This window comes from Hyla sarda, chromosome 7, assembly GCF_029499605.1.
Source record: "Hyla sarda isolate aHylSar1 chromosome 7, aHylSar1.hap1, whole genome shotgun sequence".
In the NCBI taxonomy this organism is placed as follows: domain Eukaryota; kingdom Metazoa; phylum Chordata; class Amphibia; order Anura; family Hylidae; genus Hyla; species Hyla sarda.
The window spans coordinates 71,776,022-71,797,669 of NC_079195.1; the positions used below are offsets into that span (position 1 = coordinate 71,776,022).

Below are 21,648 nucleotides of genomic sequence, written 5' to 3' on the forward strand. Positions count from 1 at the left end.
GAATGTGAGGGGTGGACTCACTTATGGGAGATACTGTATATATAATGTGAGGGGTGGGCTCACTTATGGGAGATACTGTATATATAATGTGAGGGGTGGACTCACTTATGGGATATACTGTATATATAATGTGAGGGGTGGAGTCACTTATGGGAAATACTGTATATAATGTGAGGGGTGGACTCACTTATGGGAGATACTGTATATATAATGTGAGGGGTGGACTCACTTATGGGATATACTGTATATATAATGTGAGCGGTGAACTCACTTATGGGAGATACTGTATATATATAATGTGAGGGGTGGACTCACTTATGGGATATACTGTATATATAATGTGAGGGGTGGACTCACTTATGGGAGATACTGTATATAATGTGAGGGGTGGACTCACTTATGGGATATACTGTATATAGTGTGAGGGGTGGACTCACTTATGGGATATACTGTATATAGTGTGAGGGGTGGACTCACTTATGGGATATACTGTATATAGTGTGAGAGGTGGACTCGCTTATGGGATATACTGTATATAGTGTGAGGGGTGGACTCACTTATGGGATATACTGTATATAATGTGAGGGGTGGACTCGCTTATGGGAGATACTGTATATATAATGTGAGGGGTGGACTCACTTATGGGAGATACTGTATATATAATGTGAGGGGAGGACTCACTTATGGGAGATACTGTATATAATGTGAGGGGTGGACTCACTTATGGGAGATACTGTATATATAATGTGAGGGGTGGACTCACTTATGGGAGATAATGCATATAATGTGAGGGGTGGACTCACTTATGGGAGATAATGCATATAATGTGAGGGGTGGACTCACTTATGGGAGATACTGTATATATAATGTGAGGGGTGGAATCACTTATGGGAGATACTGTATATATAATGTGAGGGGTGGACTCTCTTATGGGAGATACTGTATATAATGTGAGGGGTGGACTCACTTATGGGAGATACTGTATATATAATGTGAGGGGTGGACTCTCTTATGGGAGATACTGTATATAATGTGAGGGGTGGACTCACTTATGGGAGATACTGTATATATAATGTGAGGGGTGGACTCACTTATGGGAGATACTGTATATAATGTGAGGGGTGGACTCACTTATGGGAGATACTGTATATATAATGTGAGGGGTGGACTCACTTATGGGAGATACTGTATATATAATGTGAGGGGTGGACTCACTTATGGGAGATACTGTATATATAATGTGAGGGGTGGACTCACTTATGGGAGATACTGTATATAATGTGAGGGGTGGACTCACTTATGGGAGATACTGTATATATAATGTGAGGGGTGGACTCACTTATGGGAGATACTGTATATATAATGTGAGGGGTGGACTCACTTATGGGAGATACTGTATATATAATGTGAGGGGTGGACTCACTTATGGGATATACTGTATATATAATGTGAGGGGTGGACTCACTTATGGGATATACTGTATATATAATGTGAGGGGTGGACTCACTTATGGGAGATACTGTATATAATGTGAGGGGTGGACTCACTTATGGGAGATACTGTATATATATAATGTGAGGGGTGGACTCACTTATAGGAGATACTGTATATAATGTGAGGGGGTGGACTCACTTATGGGATATACTGTATATATAATGTGAGGGGTGGACTCACTTATGGGAGATACTGTATATAATGAGAGGGGTGGACTCACTTATGGGAGATACTGTATATATAATGTGAGGGGTGGACTCACTTATGGGAGATACTGTATATAATGAGAGGGGTGGACTCACTTATGGGAGATACTGTATATAATGTGAGGGGTGGACTCACTTATGGGAGATACTGTATATATAATGTGAGGGGTGGACTCACTTATTGGAGATACTGTAAACAGGGTAGTAAAAATGGGCATTCTAAATCAAAACCCTCCTTTTAAACTGTACTAGAAGTACGAGACTGATTGACGACTAGTAGAAAACACGAGACATTTTAATACATTTCTGGATTTCTCCAAGCTTTATTATTAGGCTCACAAACAAAAAACCCATAAAGTATGGGAATAAGTCTTTGTATTGGCTTTAATACACTTACCTTTTGAGATTTAGCTCACTCCCTAATGTTTAACCCATCATGTAATTACAATGGCATTTAGGCCACAATAATAGAATATTTCAGCTGTGTGTAATCATTAAATTAAATTACTTTTAAATTATGAGTAAAAAAACTCCTTTGATAAGATACTGTCCTCTGAAAACAGTCCTTTAATTTAACAAAAATCCTAAGTCTGTGTTCACACTGGTGTTTACTTGACTGTACTGCCCCTAATTACCGCCACAATTTTACGGCAATTTTACAAAATGTTGGTACACATTGTACAAGTTGACAGCAATTTTGCAAATTCCTGCAAAATTGCACAATTTTTGCTGCAGGTTTGGAATAAACAGCAGCACGATAAACAAGTGCCAATCAGTGAGATCGGCCCTTACTATAGTGCAGTATACTGGATTTCATCGTGCCCGGAGCTTTAATTCTCTCGTGTTACCCAAGTTTTCTGGTAGTAACCTTTCTCACTCCTCATATGGCAGTAAATGCCCATCTGAGCATGCATGATAATGGGGGACTCAGGGCAGCCAGCTATCATATAGTATAGGCTCATCTCTGAGGTCAGTGGGGCAAACATTGTATATAAAACATATTTAAAGGGGTACTCCGCACCCCTAGACATCTTATCCCCTATCCAAAGGATAGGGGATAAGATGTCAGATTGCCGGGGTCCCGCTGCTGGGGACCCCCGGGATCTCGACTGCAGCACCCACCTGTACGGCTTCCACCTCACACCGGCAACGCTGGAGGCTTCAGATCCCGACCACAATGGCGGACAAGCGTGACATCACGACCCCGCCCAGTGTGACGTCACGCCCCGCCCCCTTAATGCAAGTCTATGGGAGGTCCGTCACACCCCTCCCATAGACTTGCATTGAGGGGGCGGGGCGTGATGTCACACGGGGCGGAGTCGTGATGTCATGCTTGTCCGCCATTGTGGTCGGGATCCGAAGCCTCCAGCGTTACCGCTGTGAGGTGGAAGCCGTACAGGTGGGTGCTGCAGCCGAGATCCCGGGGGATCGGAAACGCGTCACATCCTGCCCTGTACCTGTGATCCATGTAACTTTGTGTGAATAAAGACGGCTATTAGATCTATGAACGAGATGGAATCCTTCTCTCTTTTTGCATTCAAACTGGGAATAGTCCGTTCCCTTCCATGCTCGATTCTGCAGGCTTTGGGGTGAGCTGATCTACACATTTACTTCTATCTTACTCTAGTCGATTATGTTTAGACTTGCTTAAAGAAGAAATATCATAGCTAAAAACGTATCCCCCATCCAACGGCTGGTAACCCCGCAATCTCCTGTAGGGGGCCCTGGCTCTCCCCAGCGGTTGGACCTCCCACAATCTAAAGATCTTTTTAGGTATCATATATCTCCTATAAGAAATTCTGATCTAAAAAATTTCCTAAATTCTTTTCCCAAGGTTACTTCTCAATAGACAGGAAAAATGGCAAGCTATGGGCTACTATTACTTGTATTCTCCCTTTCCTTGTCTTTTCTCCAACCTGATGACATGCAACATCTTTTTGTGTTTCCTGCAACCAGTTTGGTGTATAGAAGAATGTCTTTCTGGTGACCACTTCTATACATATAGCCCCATGTACTCAAATGGAGGTCACCAAACAGGAGTGATTACTAGGCAACCTGAACCTGGACTGAGGGAGGCAATAAAAAGTACATACTACTATTAAAAGGTATAGGACTTCAGTTACTGTAAAAACGTAGTAAATAAATTTAAGTAAATGCCATTGTAATACAAGAGGTAAACTAAGGAAGGAGTAAAAAAAAAAAAAAAAAAGTAGTAGAAGACCCTCTAAATCTCTCAGCAGGCAGAGGGGCTGCCACTTATGGCTTGGTTGTGGTGTAGTGAGCTATAGACCCCTTGAAATCTATGAGAAGGAGAAGTCTTTCTATTGCAAATGGTATTAAAGAGGTACACCACCCCTAGACATCTTATCCCCTATCCAAAGGGGTCCCCCGTAATATAGCATGCAGCACCCACCTGTAGCGCTGGAGGTTCTGGCTCCCGACCACTGGAACGTAAGATCGTGACGTCACCCCCCCCGCCCCCGTGTGACATCATGCCACGTCCCCTCAATGCAAGTCTATGAGAGGGGGCATGACTCCGCCCCGTGTGACATCACGCCCCGCCCCCTCAATGCAAGTCTATGGGAGGGGGCAGCTGTCACGCCCCCTCTCATAGACTTGCATTGAGGGGGCGGGGTGTGACGTCACACGAGGGTGGAGTCGTCACGTCACGATCTTCCGTTCCCGTGGTTGGGAGCCAGAACCTTCAGCGCTGCCGGAAGCAGATACAGGTGGGTGCTACATGCTATATTGCGGGGGTCCCCAGCGATCAAACATCTTATCCCCTATCCTTTGGATAGGGGATAAGATGTCTAGGGGTGGAGTACCCCTTTAAGTGTTATGATTGTGCTCTAGCAATTTGCCTACCTGAGATCGAAAGCGACTACACTTGTCAAACAGGAAGAGATGGAGAAGAAGGTGCTAGTTGTAGTTTTACAAAACCAGTTATTTCGCTTTGGGAAACAAAATCTTTTATCTTACACTATTTACAAGAGGTGATCTAAGTCTGCCACACTATTATGGAGAATACAAACGTAAGCGAATGGCAGCTGTTACATCTGAGAAAAACATTCAAAAATATAGCTACAGTATTGACCGTGACAAACATTAGAGAGAGAAAGTAAGCAAATAGGATTGCAGGGTTATTCCATAAAACTATAGGTATCAATTGGAAGCACCTTGGTCTGATGTCCATTCCCAGAATCTGCTGACAATGAGGTGACTACAACAAAATGGCTCGCTTGAGAACAGAACGTAAAGAAAACACATTGTATCATTAATGCCCAATGATATAGCTTTGGTCCATTGGACAAGGTTAGCATTGCCTGTGAGGGTGGATATGGATATTAATATGCATCAGATGGAAATATAAACTCATATTGGACATTTTAGACATCTATTCACAGATATCCTGTCCTAGATGTCCTGTCAATCAGATGTTTGAGTTCATGTGTCAATATAAAAGCACGATATGCAAAAGCATTTGTGGGCAAGTTTCTTTTTTGGCAAGACCAACCGCTGGAATGTCCAAAAAAAGGCAGAAGTGGTACTCTATTGGCTTTAAATTTCGGTGGCTGTGATTTCCTCAAACTGAATTTCAGCACCGTGTAAGTCAAATTCATCAAGTTCCCTTGCCTCCAGTTCCAGAGAAAGCTGTTTAATGTCTCTCTCCAGCTCCCGGTTCTGTTGGTACATCTGGATGTAGTTGTGTTGTAACTGCTTTTGATATCGGATCACCTTCTCTTTTTCTTCCTGCCATATGCGTTGTTCTTCCTCAAATTGTTCTAGCTGTTCCTGGTTTCTTCTGCGTTCACTCAGCAGAGCCTCCCTTAACCTCTCCACGTACTTATTTAAACTCTGCAGGTTGTCAGAATTCTGACGCTGTGCTTTGGCCTCGTCGCTTTCGTAAAGCAAGAATGGGTCTTCCTTCTCGTAGCAGTGACACAGTCCATGTCGGAGGCTGGCTACAGCTGCTTCTCTGAGACTAGCCACCTCCTGGTCCAGCTTACTGGCCTTCTCCCGTAGCAGCTCGGCTTCGTTCTTCTTGCGCTGCAGTTCGTTCTCACATACCTCCAGCTCCAGCGTCTTTGTATGAGCCGTGTCCTGAAGTTCCTGAACTTGTTCCTCACTAATCTGAAGATCAGATCGAATGTCTCTCAGCTGCGAACGGAGAAGTAACATTTCACTGGATTTCTGAGCTTGTTCAGCCTGAGCATCTTTCAGCTGCTGTTTAAGTAGAGAAATTTCACCAGATTTCTGACAGACCTAGAAACAATCAATATAGGATGTGTAAGTAATGGAACATGTGCTTTGATTCTAGTCAGCGGTGTTCTACTTTGGGCAATATACATAATTTTAGGTAACACATTTCTTACAAGTTTAACATTATTCTACTATACTTAGAATTACTTATGTTATTTTCAAACTAGGGGAAACTGAAAGGGGCAAACTTCTCCATGATCATCAGAATTCTAAACCTGACAATATTTCCCAACAAAAAATGTGACTGTCTAATAAAAATGCATATATTGGTCGATAAAGTTATTTTACGATATTTATGTGGTCTTTAAGGTTTTCCCAATGCAAACTGTCTGCCCTGTTAACTTCATTGTCCCATTTCTTGTTCCTGCTGTACACTCTTGCCAGTAATTCAGCCAACTCGATCTCGTTTCTAATAGGTGCAAAGCTCCTGTGGGTATAGTGGGTGGGGTTTAAGCAGTAAAGGCAACACAGCAGACAGTTTGTATCTGAAGCAGAAGGAAAGCATGAGAGACCACAAAAAGGTAGTAAAATACCTTTATGTTAATTTTTTTTAACAAAATCCCTTTGAAGGGTTTATTCAGCGGGTAGAGGGGTTTGAAAACTATGCCCATTGTGTGGGAAATAACAAAATGGCTTTACCTACCACCAGCGCTTCTTGTTTCTCCAGTATCTTGCTCCGCTCCCTCGATGTGATGGTCTTCCTGAGCTGCAGCGTGACGTGTTGGCCGGGAAGCACCCAGTGTGTCATACTGCCGCTCAGAATGTCATACTGCCGCCCATAAGAAACATTGGGCCTGGGTGCTTCCCGTGCCCGACATTCAAGTGGAAGCTCAGGAAGGACCGGAGCAGAACACTGGTGGCCTTGCAGGATCGCTGGAGGCAGGTACAAGTTTATTTTGTTATATCCCACACAATGGACATAGCTTCAACCCCCCCCCCCCACCCCCTGGATAACCCCTTTAAGCCAATTCTTCCGTAGAAGCAAAGATATAATGTACATAGACCAACCACAAACAAACCAGAAACGTTAATAAAAAAAAACTATATTCCAAATTCTATATCTTCTTAAAGAATCATAAGTCATCAATGCATCATCTAAGCCTTATGTTTGGATCGTGCTCATCATACCTCCCATTTTGTCTCCTCTAACCGTGGCCCCAGCTCGGTTTGCTCTCTCTCGAAGGAGGCGCAGCGCTTCTCTAGTAGTTCCCTTTCTTGGAGAAGTTGAGAGAAATCCTCCTGATGTTTTTTCTTCTCCTGTTGCAGCTGAAATATCTGAAGTTGCAGAACCTGCTGCATCCGCTGAGCCTTCTGGGACGCCTGCTTCATTTTGAGGGAAAAGCTTTGGCGCATCTCCTCCATCTCCTGCTCACAGCGTTTCTGTTTCTCTTCATAAACCTGTAAAAGAAACAAATCTGTGTTGGAACCAGTGACTTACAATTATCCCTGTACATTATACAAGTTGTCTGAGGGATGAAGCAGTGCTAAGAGAATCAGAGTTCACACACAGTATTTTAGCCATAAAATGCAAGAAAGCAGCATTTTTACTGTCCTTTTTTCTGACTTCTTTGTGGTCAGTATTTCCAGCCAATAAACAAAAACTGGAGATTTTTTTCAGCCTTTTCTTTTTTTTCTGGATGAATATACTGGCCCCATACAATGTGTGAACATAGCCTTATTATATAACAGGTGTCAGTTTTTAAACCATACAAGCAATTTAAAATCAATTTAAAGGGGTACTTCGCTGCTCAGCATTTGGATCAAAATGTTCCGAATGCTTAGAGCCAGCAGCTCGTGACATCATAGCCCCACCCCTCATTATGTCCCGCCCACTCAATGCAAGTCTATGGGAGGGGGGGGGGGGTGACGGTTGTCACGCCCCCTCCCATAGACTTGAATTGAGGGGGCAGGGCGTGATGTAATGAGGGGCGGGGCTATGATGTCACGAGCTATGATGTCACGGGCGTTCGGAACATTTTGTTCCAAATGCTGAGAGGCGGAGTACCCCTTTAAAAAAGGGAATTTGTCTTTAGAAAATGATCTTTTGTCTAAATCAAGATTTTAGGTTAACCATATTATTAAAGAATTTTTTATTAATTTTTTTATTGTTTTTTTTTTTTCTATTTTTCATTTTACTATCTATCTTAAAAAAAAAAAAAATGCTTAAAGGGGTACTCCCGTGGAAAACTTTTTTTTTTAAATCAACTGATGCCAGAAAGTTAAACAGATTTGTAAATCACTTCTATTAAAACATCTTAATCCTTCCAGTACTTTTTAGGGGCTGTATACTAAGCAGTGCTCTCTGCTGACCTCTGCTGTCCATATTAGGAACTGTCCAATGCAGCAGGATTTTCTCCTGCTCTGGACAGTTCCTAAAATGGACAGCAGAGGTCAGCAGACAGCACTGTGGTCATGACATCAGAGGAAATGCATTTCTTTTTTGCATTTCTCTTTAGTATCCAGCCCCTAAAAAAGTACTGGAAGGATTAATATGTTTTAATAGAAGTGATTTACAAATCTGTTTAACTTTCTGGCACCAGTTGATTTAAAAAAAAAAAAAAAAAGTTTTCCACGGGAATACCCCTTTAAGTTTTCATACTGGCCACAAGGCCTGATATTAAGCAGAGACTTTCTGTTCTGTACAGATCACTTCCCAGCAGTGTCCTTCTAATCATCTAGGACAGTGTTACCCAACCAGTGTGCCTCTAGCTGTTGCTGGGAGTTGTAGTTTTTTAACAGCTGGAGGTTGGTAAACACTGATCTAGGCAATACATTAGAAGTATAAGTAAAACTGCCATTAAAGCACTTTTTACACAGAAAGTAGTAGAACATGGATATATTTTTTTCAAAGGATTTCGCTGCAGTACTGTTGGAAAGAAAGCTGGCTGACTATATCTTTGGCAGCTGAAATGGCAACTATATTAGTTGTAATGTTCCCAACAAATGGCAGTCAATGGACATCTTGAGGATTTTTAGACAAAACTCTGTACATTTGCTTTTTAAATGGGTGGCCATACTGGAAATTTTTTTAAAACTGCAAATTGGGTGTAGAAAAATCTAAATATATATATATATATATGTGTTACTTGGTTGAGCCGAAAGTGACCTGGTGAGCAGTAGAATCGCAGAGGATCAGGTAAGTGAGTAATGCCTATTTTAAGTTTTTTTTTCACACAGTCTGCCCTTTTTAAAAATAAAATGATCCCACCAGACAACTCAGTTGATATATGTTTAAAAAAAAAATATATATATACCATCTGATATCATAGATAAATGCTTGGCAAGTTCACATCAATGGCGTGCTTTTGCATAAAGGGGCTGTGACCATCTACATTAGTGGTCTCCAACCTGCGGACCTCCAGTTGTTACAAAACTACAACTCCCAGCATGCCTGGACAGCGCTGACCCCCACCGATTACTAGGTAAAGCCAGGTGAAGCATGCGACAGTGTGCTTCACTCCTCAGCTCTTATAGCAGGAAACTGGGATGTCACCTGTAAAGTGACAAAATATGTCCCGCACCAAGGAGTGAAGGGCTCTGCCGCTATATCTATTGATTAGTAAAGGTCTCAGCACTGGAATCCCAACAGATTAAAACTTTGTCTCAAACATTTTTTTTCGGGTAAATCAACAGCAGAAAATCCACACCAAGTCGTGCAGATTTTTATGCTTTTTCAGCATGGATTTTCCTATAAAAGGAAAAAAAAACAAAAAACAAGGTGTTCAAAGGAAAGCCGTCGACTGGCGGATTTACACAGTTTGCATAACTCTTATTGAATGCTAGTGAAGAAAGAAAAAACAAGTGGCACCGCTACCTTATCGGCGCAGCTAACCGAGATGGAATACTAGATAAATCAGTTGCGGTGGTGCTAGGACAAATTGTAGCAATAAGTATAGTAACAACAGAAGACAAAAACAGGTGTCCTGCACTCACCGCTTCAGTTCTGGTTATACAACTCCCATCTCGGGCTGCACCTCCGGCACGGTGGACGAGGGTGGCGTGGGGCGCTCCCTGAGCGCCCCACGCCACCCTTGTCCACCGTGCCGGAGGTGCAGCCCGAGATGGGAGCTGTATAGCGAGAACTGAAGTGGTGAGTGCAGGACACCTGTTTTTTGTCTTCTGTTATAACTCTTATTGACATTAATGGGAGTTCTGGGACCTGCGTGGCGTGCGGTGCTACTCTATTTACGCAACTCCCATTAAAGTCAATTGGACATACACACATGTATTTATGTTTGTGCTCCCTCTGTACCTTTGTGCCCTTTCTTACCTCTTCTCTTGGCATGAGATATCAAGGGATGACCAGCTGTGAAAATGATGTTGTATGTAATGCAAATTTTGTTTTTCAAAGCGAATTATATTGTGCCACTCATCTCAGTGTATCTTATGGCAAGAGAAAAGGTAAGGAAGGACATATCTGTATGATAGATGTTTAACCTTTTTACCATTTTTTTTTTTTTTTTTTGCTCAGACAGCAAGCTATCTCATCCACCCCCATATTGGAGAGGATTCAGACTTGGTGCCTAGGGAAGCACAAGATATAAATACAGGTTACAGGGTGCTCTACAGTTATTGGCGAAGGTCCACTGTCACATACTTCACCAATGCACTATGTCTCCATAGTTTATATTACTTTATTTCGAGTTTCTGTATATTTTGTGCCAAGAATAAGGACAGATCCTATTTTTGGCACTAAATACAGAGCTTTGGCATAAAGTGCCGCCTTAGTATAGGATATTTTGATTCCCAACCTGGCAAATGGCTGCTTCATTTTCATCCAGATTTTCTTTCAGGTGTTGTAGTTCCATCTCCCGGTCTTTTAGCTTCTCCTCCAGCTCTCTGATAAGAATCTCTTCATTGATGATGGGTGACCTATCACATGAGCCACTATCAGACGAATGGTTCCCTCTTCCACTTAAAGAGCCGGTGCTTTTACTAGAAGATGATCGTCCACTGTCAGAATTTGAAGGCCGTGTCCGTGCCCGCGACACTCGCTCGGAAAACCCATTTATGTTACTGTGATTATCCAGGTTAATGTGACTCATGGATATGCTGACTGGCTCCAGCTGGTGACTGCAACCTGTGCTATAGGTGGGAAGACTGGATAGAGAATTCCGGCCAGAGTCTGACATGGTTCCAGAGATGGAACTGTTCCTGCAGCTAGGCGAGTTGTGCTTGTCATTTGTCCCTATTGTGTTTCCATTGAAAAGAAGATTTAAGCTGCCCTGACTGTCAGATAAGCTAGGGACTCCATTCCTTTGGACAAGATATTGTAAAGAAGAGTTACGTTTTTTCGGCACCACTGGTTTAAAAGCTGTCGGTTTTATCAAAGTCTTCTCTATGTTCTGTAAGAAAAAGCACAATACAATATGTTTGATAAATAATCAGTAAAAAATAACAACACACTAAAGGTGCCTATACACCATAGACTAAAGTCAACTGTACCCACTACCTTAGTTGGGGTGGTGGCCTTCCAAACCTCCAATGACAGAGAATGTCAGTGGAGGTATGGTTTTGGCATGCTGGATATTCATCACAAAACTAATGTTCTGGGAGGGATAAGCCAGTGCCAGAGAAGTCTGGCTGTGGCTTACTCTCCCCTCCCCATTGGGAAGAAATGTCAGTTGTGCCGAACATTTATGTGTATGAGGAAAACAGGAGACATAATTTCAAACATTTGCCGACACATATTGAAAATGTTATGGCTACCTTAAAGAGGTATTCCGCCTCTAGACATCTTATCCCCTACCAAAGGATATGGGATAAGATGTATGATCACGGGGTCCCGCCAGTAGGACCCCTGTGATCTCTGTGCAGCACTCGGCGTTCGTTTAGAACACTGGGTGCGGCATCGGGGGCTCGTGACCTCACGGTCACGCCACTTGTGACGATGCGCCATGCCGTGTCCCCTCAATGCACGTCACATCTAATGGAGTGTCAGCTGTCATGAGGGGTGTGGCCATGACGTCACAAGGCACCGGTGCCGTACCCACAGTTATAAACAAACGCTGGGTGCTGCACAGAGATCGTGGGGGTCTCAGCAGGGGAACCCCCGCGATCAGACATCTTATCCCCTATGCCATGGATAGGGGATAAGATGTCTAGGGGCGGAGCACCCCTTTAAAACCTTGGGCATCCAATATTACATATTTTTTCCAAACAATACAATGAAGACGTTCAGTACTAGTGAACTACCATGATACTGTTAGGTTTGCATAGGCTAAATGACATCCTGATCTTAGGAACAATGGTGGGCATTCATCATTGTAGGTGTAAGTGAAGCATTTTTTTACACCTTTTTTGTGTGCTGGTAATGTGTAGGAGCACCAAATTTATTAAATGGTCCAGGGGCATTTGATAAATTTTGTGCAGGTCACATTTTCTGAAATTTCACTCTTCACATACACCAAAAAGCTAAGCTAAGTCTGGGCTGGTGTAGTTTAGAGACTTTTCGGTGGTTTAGCACCTTCTCACAAAAGGGCACAGTTCATGAAACCCTTCTATATCATGTGTATTGCCAAAATCAGTGGATTGCAACTCAAAATCAGCAGAAATATGTAAACCAAAAGGTGCAAAAAAGAAGACTTGTGCCAAAATAGCTCCAAATATAGATGGAAAATAAAGGGTAAACACAATGATAAATGCCGGCCAATGATTTCTGTTCAGCAAGGCATAAAAGGAGAAGGAGTGGATGTTGCCGGAAAACATCAGTTTCAGTTTTTAGCTTGACATGAACATTAAGATGTCTCCTTTAAGACCTCTTAGTCATTCTGATAGAAATGCTAAAATTATGAAAGCACATTATAATCCCTATACAAAAAAATACTGCAGTAGTAACGTAAAAAACACTCAAATGTTAATTGATTTAGCTGATCTCAAAAACAATGCATTCTAAAAGTCTTCAGACCCTTTTTCAGATTTTGTTTTGTTGCGGGTTTGTTCTTTAAAATTAAAAAATATATTTTATTAGAATTATGGTCCCCTCCCCCCATCATTCTGTACTCATCACCCCATAATGACTAAGTGAAACAGCATGTTAGAGATCTGCTAATTTATTAAAAAAGGAAAAATTTAAATGACATAAGTATTCAGACCCTTTAGTCCATACTTAGATGAAACACCTTTGGCAGCGATTACAGCCTCCAGTCTACTTGGAGATGATGCCATTTCTGCCATACTTCTCTGCAGATCCTCTCAAGCTCTGTTAGGTTGGATGGGGACTGTTGATGACACCAAATTTTAAATCTCTTCACAGATGTTTGATTGGGTTTGAATCAGGGCTCTTGCATGACTCTTAAGGATATTGACATAGTTGTGAAATTTCTAAAAGGAGTGACAAGTTCTCAAGGACGAAATAGTATGTAGAAGACAGGTGATTTTCTACAGAGTACCCGTATTTATTTTCTGTGGCCACCGTATTGTTAGTATTGAAATCTCAGTGCCAGTTCTCTGCAGTTCTCAGCCAGTGGGCACTTAACTGTGTACTCCAGCACTTTCAAGCTGGCTAGCACTGCTAAATCCGGATAACTTGTAGTACTATTCAGTTCTACAGTTGGTGCATTGAACTGCTGCCTATACCATCTATTCAACATAACAAGTATCAGTATTAAAGGGGTACTCCGCCCTTAGACATCTTATCCCCTATCCAAAGGATAGGGGATAAGATGTCAGATCGCCGGGGTCCCGCCGCTGGGGACCCCAGCAATATAGCAAACAGCACCCACCTGTAACTGCTTCCGGAAGCGCTGGAGGCTCTCAGGCTAATTCTTCCCGATCACGGGGATGGAAGATTGTGACGTCATTACTCCGTCCCCGTGTGACATCACGCCCCGCCCCCTCAAAGCAAGTCTATGGGAGGGGGCGTGACGGCTATATTGCGGTGGTCCCCAGTGGCGGGACCCCGGCGATCTGACATCTTATCCCCTATCCTTTGGATAGGGGATAAGATGTCTAGGGGCGGAGTACCCCTTTAACGGTCCAAAACACACTGTTATTGAGCGCTTGGGACTACATCGGCCTGCAGCATATCGGGCTGCACGCTGTACTATGTTGAGCTCTTTAAGGACAATACTTTTTTATTACTATACTTTTTAATACTTTAAAGAGGCACTGTCATTCTAAAAAAACTTTTAAATTGTATAGTACTACTGATAAGATGACTTTTTTTAAACATACATTTAATTTAAAAAAAATGTACATTTTACAAAAAAAATCTAAAATGAAAGTAGCCGCCACTAGGGGCCATCTATCTTTATGCAGACAGACTACTCTGTATTTTGCAGCGTACTGGATACCGGCCGTAAAGTGTGTTGGTATCCAGTATAGGAGATCACCATTGCACCACTACAGCCTTCGTCTGTTCATAAACTACAACAGCTGGGGGTACAATCCTTGTAAAACTCGGTTTTAGAGCTGTGTATTCTCCAGCTGTGTGCCTCCAGCAGTTGCAAAACTACAGACAAAGGATGTGTGGGCATGCTAGGAGTTGTAGTTTTGCAACAGCTAAAGGCAACACTGCTCTAACACAGTGCTTTACAAACACTGCAGCTCCAGCTGTTGCAATGCAAAACTACAACTCCCAGCATGCCTAACCCCTTAAGGACCAAGCCCATTTTAACCTTAAAGGGTACTCTGGTGGAAAACTTTTTTTTATTTTTTTTTATGAATTGGTGTCAGAAAGTTAAACAGATTCATAAATTACTTCTTCTATTAAACAATCTTAAAGGGGTATTCCAGGAAAAAAAACTTTTTTATTATATATCAACTGGCTTCAGAAAATTAAACAGATTTGTAAATTACTTCTGTTAAAAAATCTTACTCCTTCCAATAATTATCAGCTGCTGAAGTTGAGTTGTTCTTTCCTGTCTGGCAACAGTGCTCTCTGCTGACATCTCTGCTTGTCTCGGGAACTGCACAGAGTAGAAGAGGTTTGATATGGGGATTTACTTCTACTCTGGACAGTTTCCGAGACATGTGTAATCAGAGAGCACTTAGACAGAAAAGAACAACTCAACTTCAGGAGCTCATAAGTACTGAAAGGATTAAGATTTTTATAAGAAGTAATTTACAAATCTGTTTAACTCTCTGGAGCCAGTTGATATATAAATAAAAGGTTTTTTTTTCCTGGATAACCCCTTTAATCCTTTTAGTACTTTTTAGCAGCTGTATGCTACACAGGAAATTCTTAACTTTTTGAATTTCCTCTTTGTTGTCCACAGTGCTCTCTTCTGACACCTCTGTCCGTGTCAGGAACTGTCCAGAGAAGCATAGGTTTGCTATGGGGATTTTCTCCTGCTCTGGACAGTTCCTGAAACGGGCATCAGGTTTCAGCAGAGAGCACTGTGGACAAAACAAAACAGAAATTCAAAAAATAAAGATTTTCCTCTGTAGCAAACAGCTGCTAAAAATTACTGAAAGGATTAAGATTTTTTAATAGAAGTAATTTACAAATCTGAATTCGAGTAGAATACAGACATAGCGCACATCTACTCGAATTTACAAATCTGTTTAACTTTCTGGCACCAATGCATTTAAAAAAAAAAAAAAATTTCACCGGAGTACCCCTTTTTTTTTTCGCGTTTTCGTTTTTTCCTCCTCACCCTCTAAAATCCATAACTCTTTTATTTTTCCATCTACAGACCCATATAAGGGCTTGTTTTTTGCGTGACCTATTGTACTTTGTAATGAAACCTCTCATTTTACCATAAAGTGTACTGCAAACCATTTTGGAGGGTTTCGTTTTCACACTGTACACTTTATAGTAAAAATGACAAGTGTTCTTTATTCTGTGGGTCAATACGATTAAAATGATACCCATGGCTAAATATTTTTATATTTTTGTACCGCTTAAAAAAAAATCTAAAACTTTTTGTACAAAATCAGTAATCTAAAATCGCCCTATTTTGACCACCTATAACTTTTTCATTTTTCCGTATATAGGGAGGTATGAGGGCTCATTTTTTGTGTCATCATCTGTACTTTTTATCGATACTGCATTTGCATATATAAAACTTTTAGATAATTTTTAATAATCTTTTTGGGGAATAAAATGTGACTAAAAAGCAGCATTTTTTAATTTTTTTTTAATTTTTTATGTTTACGCCATTCACCGTACGGGATCATTATCATTATATTTTGATAGTTCAGACATTTACACACATGGCGATACCAAATATGTTTATTAAAAAAAAATTACGCTTTTTGGAGGTAATATGGGGACAATAAAAATTTTTTATTTTTTTTATGTATAGGACATAGCACTGATCAGTATTATCAGTGATCTTCCGCTCTTCTCTGCTCAATCTCAGATCAGAGCAGGAGATGCGGGGAGACAGATGGAGGCAGGTGAGGGGACCTCCGTCCGCCGTTACAGATGATCGGATCCTCGCGGCAACGCTGCGGGTGATCCGATCATCTATTTTAACATGCGCACTGCCGCAGATGGCGTGATCTGTAATGATCATGGCATCTGAGGGGTTAATGGTGGACATCTGCGCGATCGCGGATGTCGGCCATTACCGATGGGTCCCCGGCTGCTGCTAGCAGCCAGAACCTGTCTGCCGTGTATGACGCGAGCACCGCTCCGATGCTCACGGTCATACACAGGATGTAAATGTATGTCCTGGTGCGCCAAGTACCGCCGCACCAGGACGTCCATTTAGGTCCGTGGTTGTTAAGGGGTTAAACAGCCAAAGCTTTCTCTGACTCCTGAATTACAAAAAAGCGGATCAGACATTTAGGAGTCTGTGAAAGCTGAATGACACACATAGTGACAGCTATGTTGATTAGCATCCAGCTTTACTAGGAACAGATAGAAAATGTATGCATAAAAACTACTGTGCAGCGATTTGCAGACTGAAAGGCTGCTCCCAGACTCAGAGCAGATGAGTCATCACAGTGAGGGAGAGAGATGGACACGCCCCCTCCACAAGGCAAGAACAAAAAGCAAGTGAGCAAGATATAAATGCTATTTATTAGGGATATATAGGTCCTAGAGACATAAAAAATTATTATATGTACATTATCAGGATTAGGTACTGAGTAACATATCCCTTTTTTTTTTTTCACTATGACAGGTACGCTTTAGGATTGCTTTTATATAGTCAAAGAGGATTCCAAGGATCCTGTAACCTCTTTGCTAGTGTTAATTATCATTACCAGTGTTAATTATCATTACTATTGTATTTAATAAATGTATTATTGAAAATATGTTGGACATGATTATATCTTGGACATGAGCATATATTTATCATACATTTGCGGCGATATTTATACTATATAACACCAACCCGTGAGTAATCAGGCATTAGTTATTTTACATACCATATCCCAATTCTAGTCATAACCACTAACTATTTGCATTCATTAAATTTAAAACACAAACACATTACTTGTGAAAATCACCTGTCTTCTACATACTATTTTGTCCTTGAGAACTTTTCACTCCTCCTTTTAGAAATGTCTTGACTTCATTTTATTGGGTTTTTGAGGATATTACCCAAAGTGCTCGGACATAATACAGATTGGTACCCACACTTTCTATACTTTTATTGACATAGTTGTGCCTAAGCCATTCCTGTGTTGTCTTGGCTGGGTGCTTTGGGTCATCGTTTGACACTTAGAATTGAGGCCAAAAAGTCTTGGTTTCATCAGACCAGAGCATCTTGTTTCTCACAGTCAGTCCTTTAGGTGATTTTTTTTTTCTTTTTTGCAAACTCCAGGTGGGCTTTTATGTCTTTTACTGAGGCAATCCTGCCATAAACACCAGAATGATGGAGACTGCAGTTGATATTCTGGAAGTTTCTCCAATCTCCAATCTTTGGAGTTCAGCCAGGGTAATCATTTGGGTTCTTAGTCATTTCTCTTACCTAGGCCCTACTCCCTCTACTAAGTTTGGTGGGATGGCCAGCTCAAAGAAGGAGTCCTGGTTGTTCCAAACTTCTTCTATTTTAAAATTATGGACGCCACCATGCTCCTGTGAACTTTTAGTGCAGTAAAAGTGTTTAAGTACCCTTCTCCAGATCTGTGCCTCCGCACATTCCTGTCGGAGTCTTCCTGTCTTTCCAGTCCTGTCCAATCATCTGAATTTACCACAGGTGACTCCAACCATGGCGCAGAAACATCTCAGAGATGATCAAGTGTCATAGCAAAGGGTCTGAATACTTAGTCCTTGTGCAAGTTTGTTCTTTCCTTTTTAAGACATATGCAAAAAATTCTACATTTTTATTTTTATTTTGTCATTATGGGATATTGAGTGTAGAATGATGGGAGGAAACTTGAATGTATTTTTTTTTTATTCCAGCAAAAGGCCGCAACAGATCAAAACATGAAAAAAGTAATAGACTTTTCCAAATGTACAGTACATGTGTCAATGTCATAGTAAACTGTATATTGTTACAAAATGGATTCACTAAAATGGTGCCAGAGTAAAACAGAAATACCAAGCTTGTCTAGACCAGACCAAATCAATATACCAGCAATACTGTATTGAATAATTCAGCTGCTGGCAATGACATCCATATCAGTCGAAATTCACAGTAGTTTTTATGATTAAGCTCATTGGGTAAGTGTGCACTGATGGAGAAGGACTTCTGCATCCACAACTTGAGCAAGATCTTATAAAGTGGAGGTTTAAGATAAAGACTGTTGTTAAATCTTACAGAGAATAAAAATACAGTGTGACATTATGATAAGAAAACTTTTGTTTTCTCCACAGACACTAAAATTAACAATGTTTGCTAGATTTAAATTCATCTACAACTTATGCGTTATTATTATTCAATTTACAAACACAATACTTAAAACTATCGGCTCATGGTGGATTCATGGTTAGCAGTAATGTATACAGGGGTTGGACTAAATAACTAGAAAACCCCTATACTTAAATAGTAAAGTTAAACTCTTCCTGGACACATCTGACACAACATGAACGCCTTTTTTTTCCTAATCATGTAGCTTATATCTCAGTAAAGGCTATCAAAACATCTGCAGACAAAAACAACTGTGATCGAAAGTCAAAGCTTGACAAGAGGGACAGAACAGCACTTTGTCAAATCGCTGCTTAAAAAAAAAAAATAACTATGACCTCTTAAATTACTACAAAGTTGAATGCAAGTTTAAGGGCACTCTGTGGTAATTTGAGGGACTGTAGTTTTCTGGCTTTTTTCTAGTGTAAAGTGTAGGTTCAGTTTTAGTCTTGCTTTTGCCTGAAACTTTCAGCAGAATAGGACTGCACTTCATTTACACCAAAATAAGATTAGAGTTTTATTAGAGAATCCTTACGATGAGGTAAAACTAGGGAGTGTAATCCATACTGGATAATATGATATTACTGGGGACTATCTATGTCTTGGTTTCAATAAACATTACATCGCTAGGAAGATAATACCACTTAAGATTATACCTCCCATATTTTTCACTTCTAGGATGTCTTAAAGAAATACTGTACAAAACCTAAAAGAAAAACTACTGAATGTAAGTTGACATAATAAACTAAAAGTATATATATATATATATATATATATATATATATATATATATATTTTTTTTTTTATATATACATGTACCATGTTTTCTATAATAAAGGGAATTACTGACCAGGACAACTCCTGTCCATACGTACTAGTAGTGCATATAGAAGTCTTGGAGGGAGGTCCCCCACTTAGGACTGGCTTAGCAGTGGCTTTCTCACTTTGGTAGACAGTTGGTGAAATATTTCCTTGGCAAAATTAGCTGTTTGCCAGGTATCCCTGGGTATTACATTAAAGGGAATGTCTGTAATGAGACAACCCCATTAAAGTGCCAAAAGCATCGTTCTGCACCAGCTATTAATGACATTGTAAAGGGGTTGTCCAGTGAAAATGATCTTATCCCCTTATCTACAGGATAGGTGATAAGTATCTGATCATGGGGTCCGATTGCTGGGACCCTCACCAATCTACAGTGTCACGGCTCTCATTGAGAACATGTGTTGTAGACGGCACACACATCATAATTTTTATGTATGGGAGTGCTGACGATCCCCAAGTACAGCACTCGTGCATCTCTGGTGCTCCTATACAAATGAATAGAGCATCTGCTGAAAGCCGGGGGGCACTGTTCTGGAGATCGTGGGGGTCCCAGCATTTAGACCACCTGTGATTAGATAGTTATTCCCTATACTGTGGATAGGGGATAAGATCATTTTCACCAGGCACCCCTTTAAGTAACCTTTTAGCAGCTGATATTTCATGTAATATTGGATATAAAAATAAAGTTTGTTTGGTGTACGCTTCCTGTAATGTCTTCTGTATACGTTTGGAGAGGTTAGTAATTATGAATTAAAAATAGACTGGCCAGTAAACGAAGTATTCTGTTTAACCTTGGATCCACCTCTGAGGTACAATTTATAGACAAGACGTGTCTTTGGGAAGGCTTCCTCTATGAAGCATAATACACATGGACTACACCCTTTAAGACCACAGCAACTTCCTAAAGGTGGAAACATCTGTAAATTTAACTGGGCAGAGACCAACTGGGCAGGAACTAAAATAATGTGTATGGTCATAGGAATGACCCAGTGGTTTCCCTAGTTCTGTAGATTAAAAATTACTCCAATTTCACTGTTGCCCTGTATCTTTATTGTTCCAGAACGAATGTGTTGTGAATAATTAGTTAGAACCTTTAAAGGGTACATCCAATAACAGGATATCCAAGACTTGCATTAGACTATCGCAATCTGGATATGTATTTGACAAAAGTCCCATGCAAGTCTATGAGATCTCCGGCAAATCCGTACTCAGATCGCGATAGTCTAAGGCTTTGTAGTTGCTTGGGAATTTTGCAAAGATATCCTGCTACCGGAGCATCACTGAATGTACCCTATAAATGTTGGATATCTAAGACAAAAAGATAAACAATTTAATAGAAAAGTCAAATTATAGTAAACATTACATTATTGTGTAGAATGTGCACAGCCAAAGCGACTACTTGCATGGATTTACATGTTTTTAGGCAGTTGAATGAAACATTACCTTTTCTAACTTGCCAGAAACAGGAATAAGTTTGGGTGGAGGTCCTCTTATATTCCCATTGGGGGCCCTCTCTTCCCGCACATCATCCACATCACTGTAAGGGCTGTTGGGAGCTCTGGCTTCATGCCACTCCTCCTTAAAGTCATCATTGACATAAGTATAATTCCCATTACCCCCAGAGGTAGCAGCACAAGGTTTCTTGGTGGGAAGCCCATTAAAAAGTGGGTCCTGGGAGTTATAATTACTTTTTAGGAGTCCCTCCTGCTGTTTAAAAAAGTTTGGCATAATGGCAGGTTTACGGCACTTGTTGCTAAATTCGGAAGCCTTGCATTGCTTGTCATGATACGGTCTTCCAGAGATTAGACTGCTCACACTTCCCATAGTGTTCTCCGTGTCTGGTGATCTTGAGCCTGTCTGGTCTTGGGGAATGCTGACCTCAGGGTCCTGGTCAATGGTTAGGGGAAGAGTCTGCACTGCCGCCATTGTGTGCGTATTTGGAAGATGCAGGTCTACATACGCAACCTGAAACGAGACAAAAACAAAGAATATTTCATGTTTTTTTCCTACTTCTGTACTCACAGGAAAGTATTCACTGTCTCAAAGGAGTCTCCAACAGATAACCACTAAGCTCCGTTTCACATGGCTGGACACCATCTCTCCCCACATTCCTTTGGCTC

The 21,648-nt window shown here is 41.0% G+C and overlaps 1 protein-coding gene across 3 annotated transcripts in view; it reads right to left on the reverse strand.

Moving 5' to 3' along the window:
* Positions 1 to 3,068: 3,068 nt before the first annotated feature.
* The window catches only part of LZTS2 (leucine zipper tumor suppressor 2), a 157,371-nt gene continuing 138,791 nt past the window's right edge, over positions 3,069 to 21,648 (reverse strand). For 2 of the 3 annotated variants that reach the window (XR_008846206.1, XR_008846207.1), the window contains 5 exons: positions 20,972 to 21,493; positions 10,712 to 11,305; positions 7,089 to 7,358; positions 4,347 to 5,963; positions 3,069 to 4,265 (listed from right to left, as the gene is read on the reverse strand). Coding sequence is in view for 1 of the 3 variants with exons in the window: in XM_056529830.1 (XP_056385805.1) it covers positions 5,259 to 5,963; positions 7,089 to 7,358; positions 10,712 to 11,305; positions 20,972 to 21,493 (2,091 nt within the window). In the remaining 2 variants the exon portion in view is untranslated. Of the gene's footprint in view, positions 4,266 to 4,344; positions 5,964 to 7,088; positions 7,359 to 10,711; positions 11,306 to 20,971; positions 21,494 to 21,648 lie in introns of those variants that run through there. The other variant, XM_056529830.1, reaches the window with a different exon arrangement.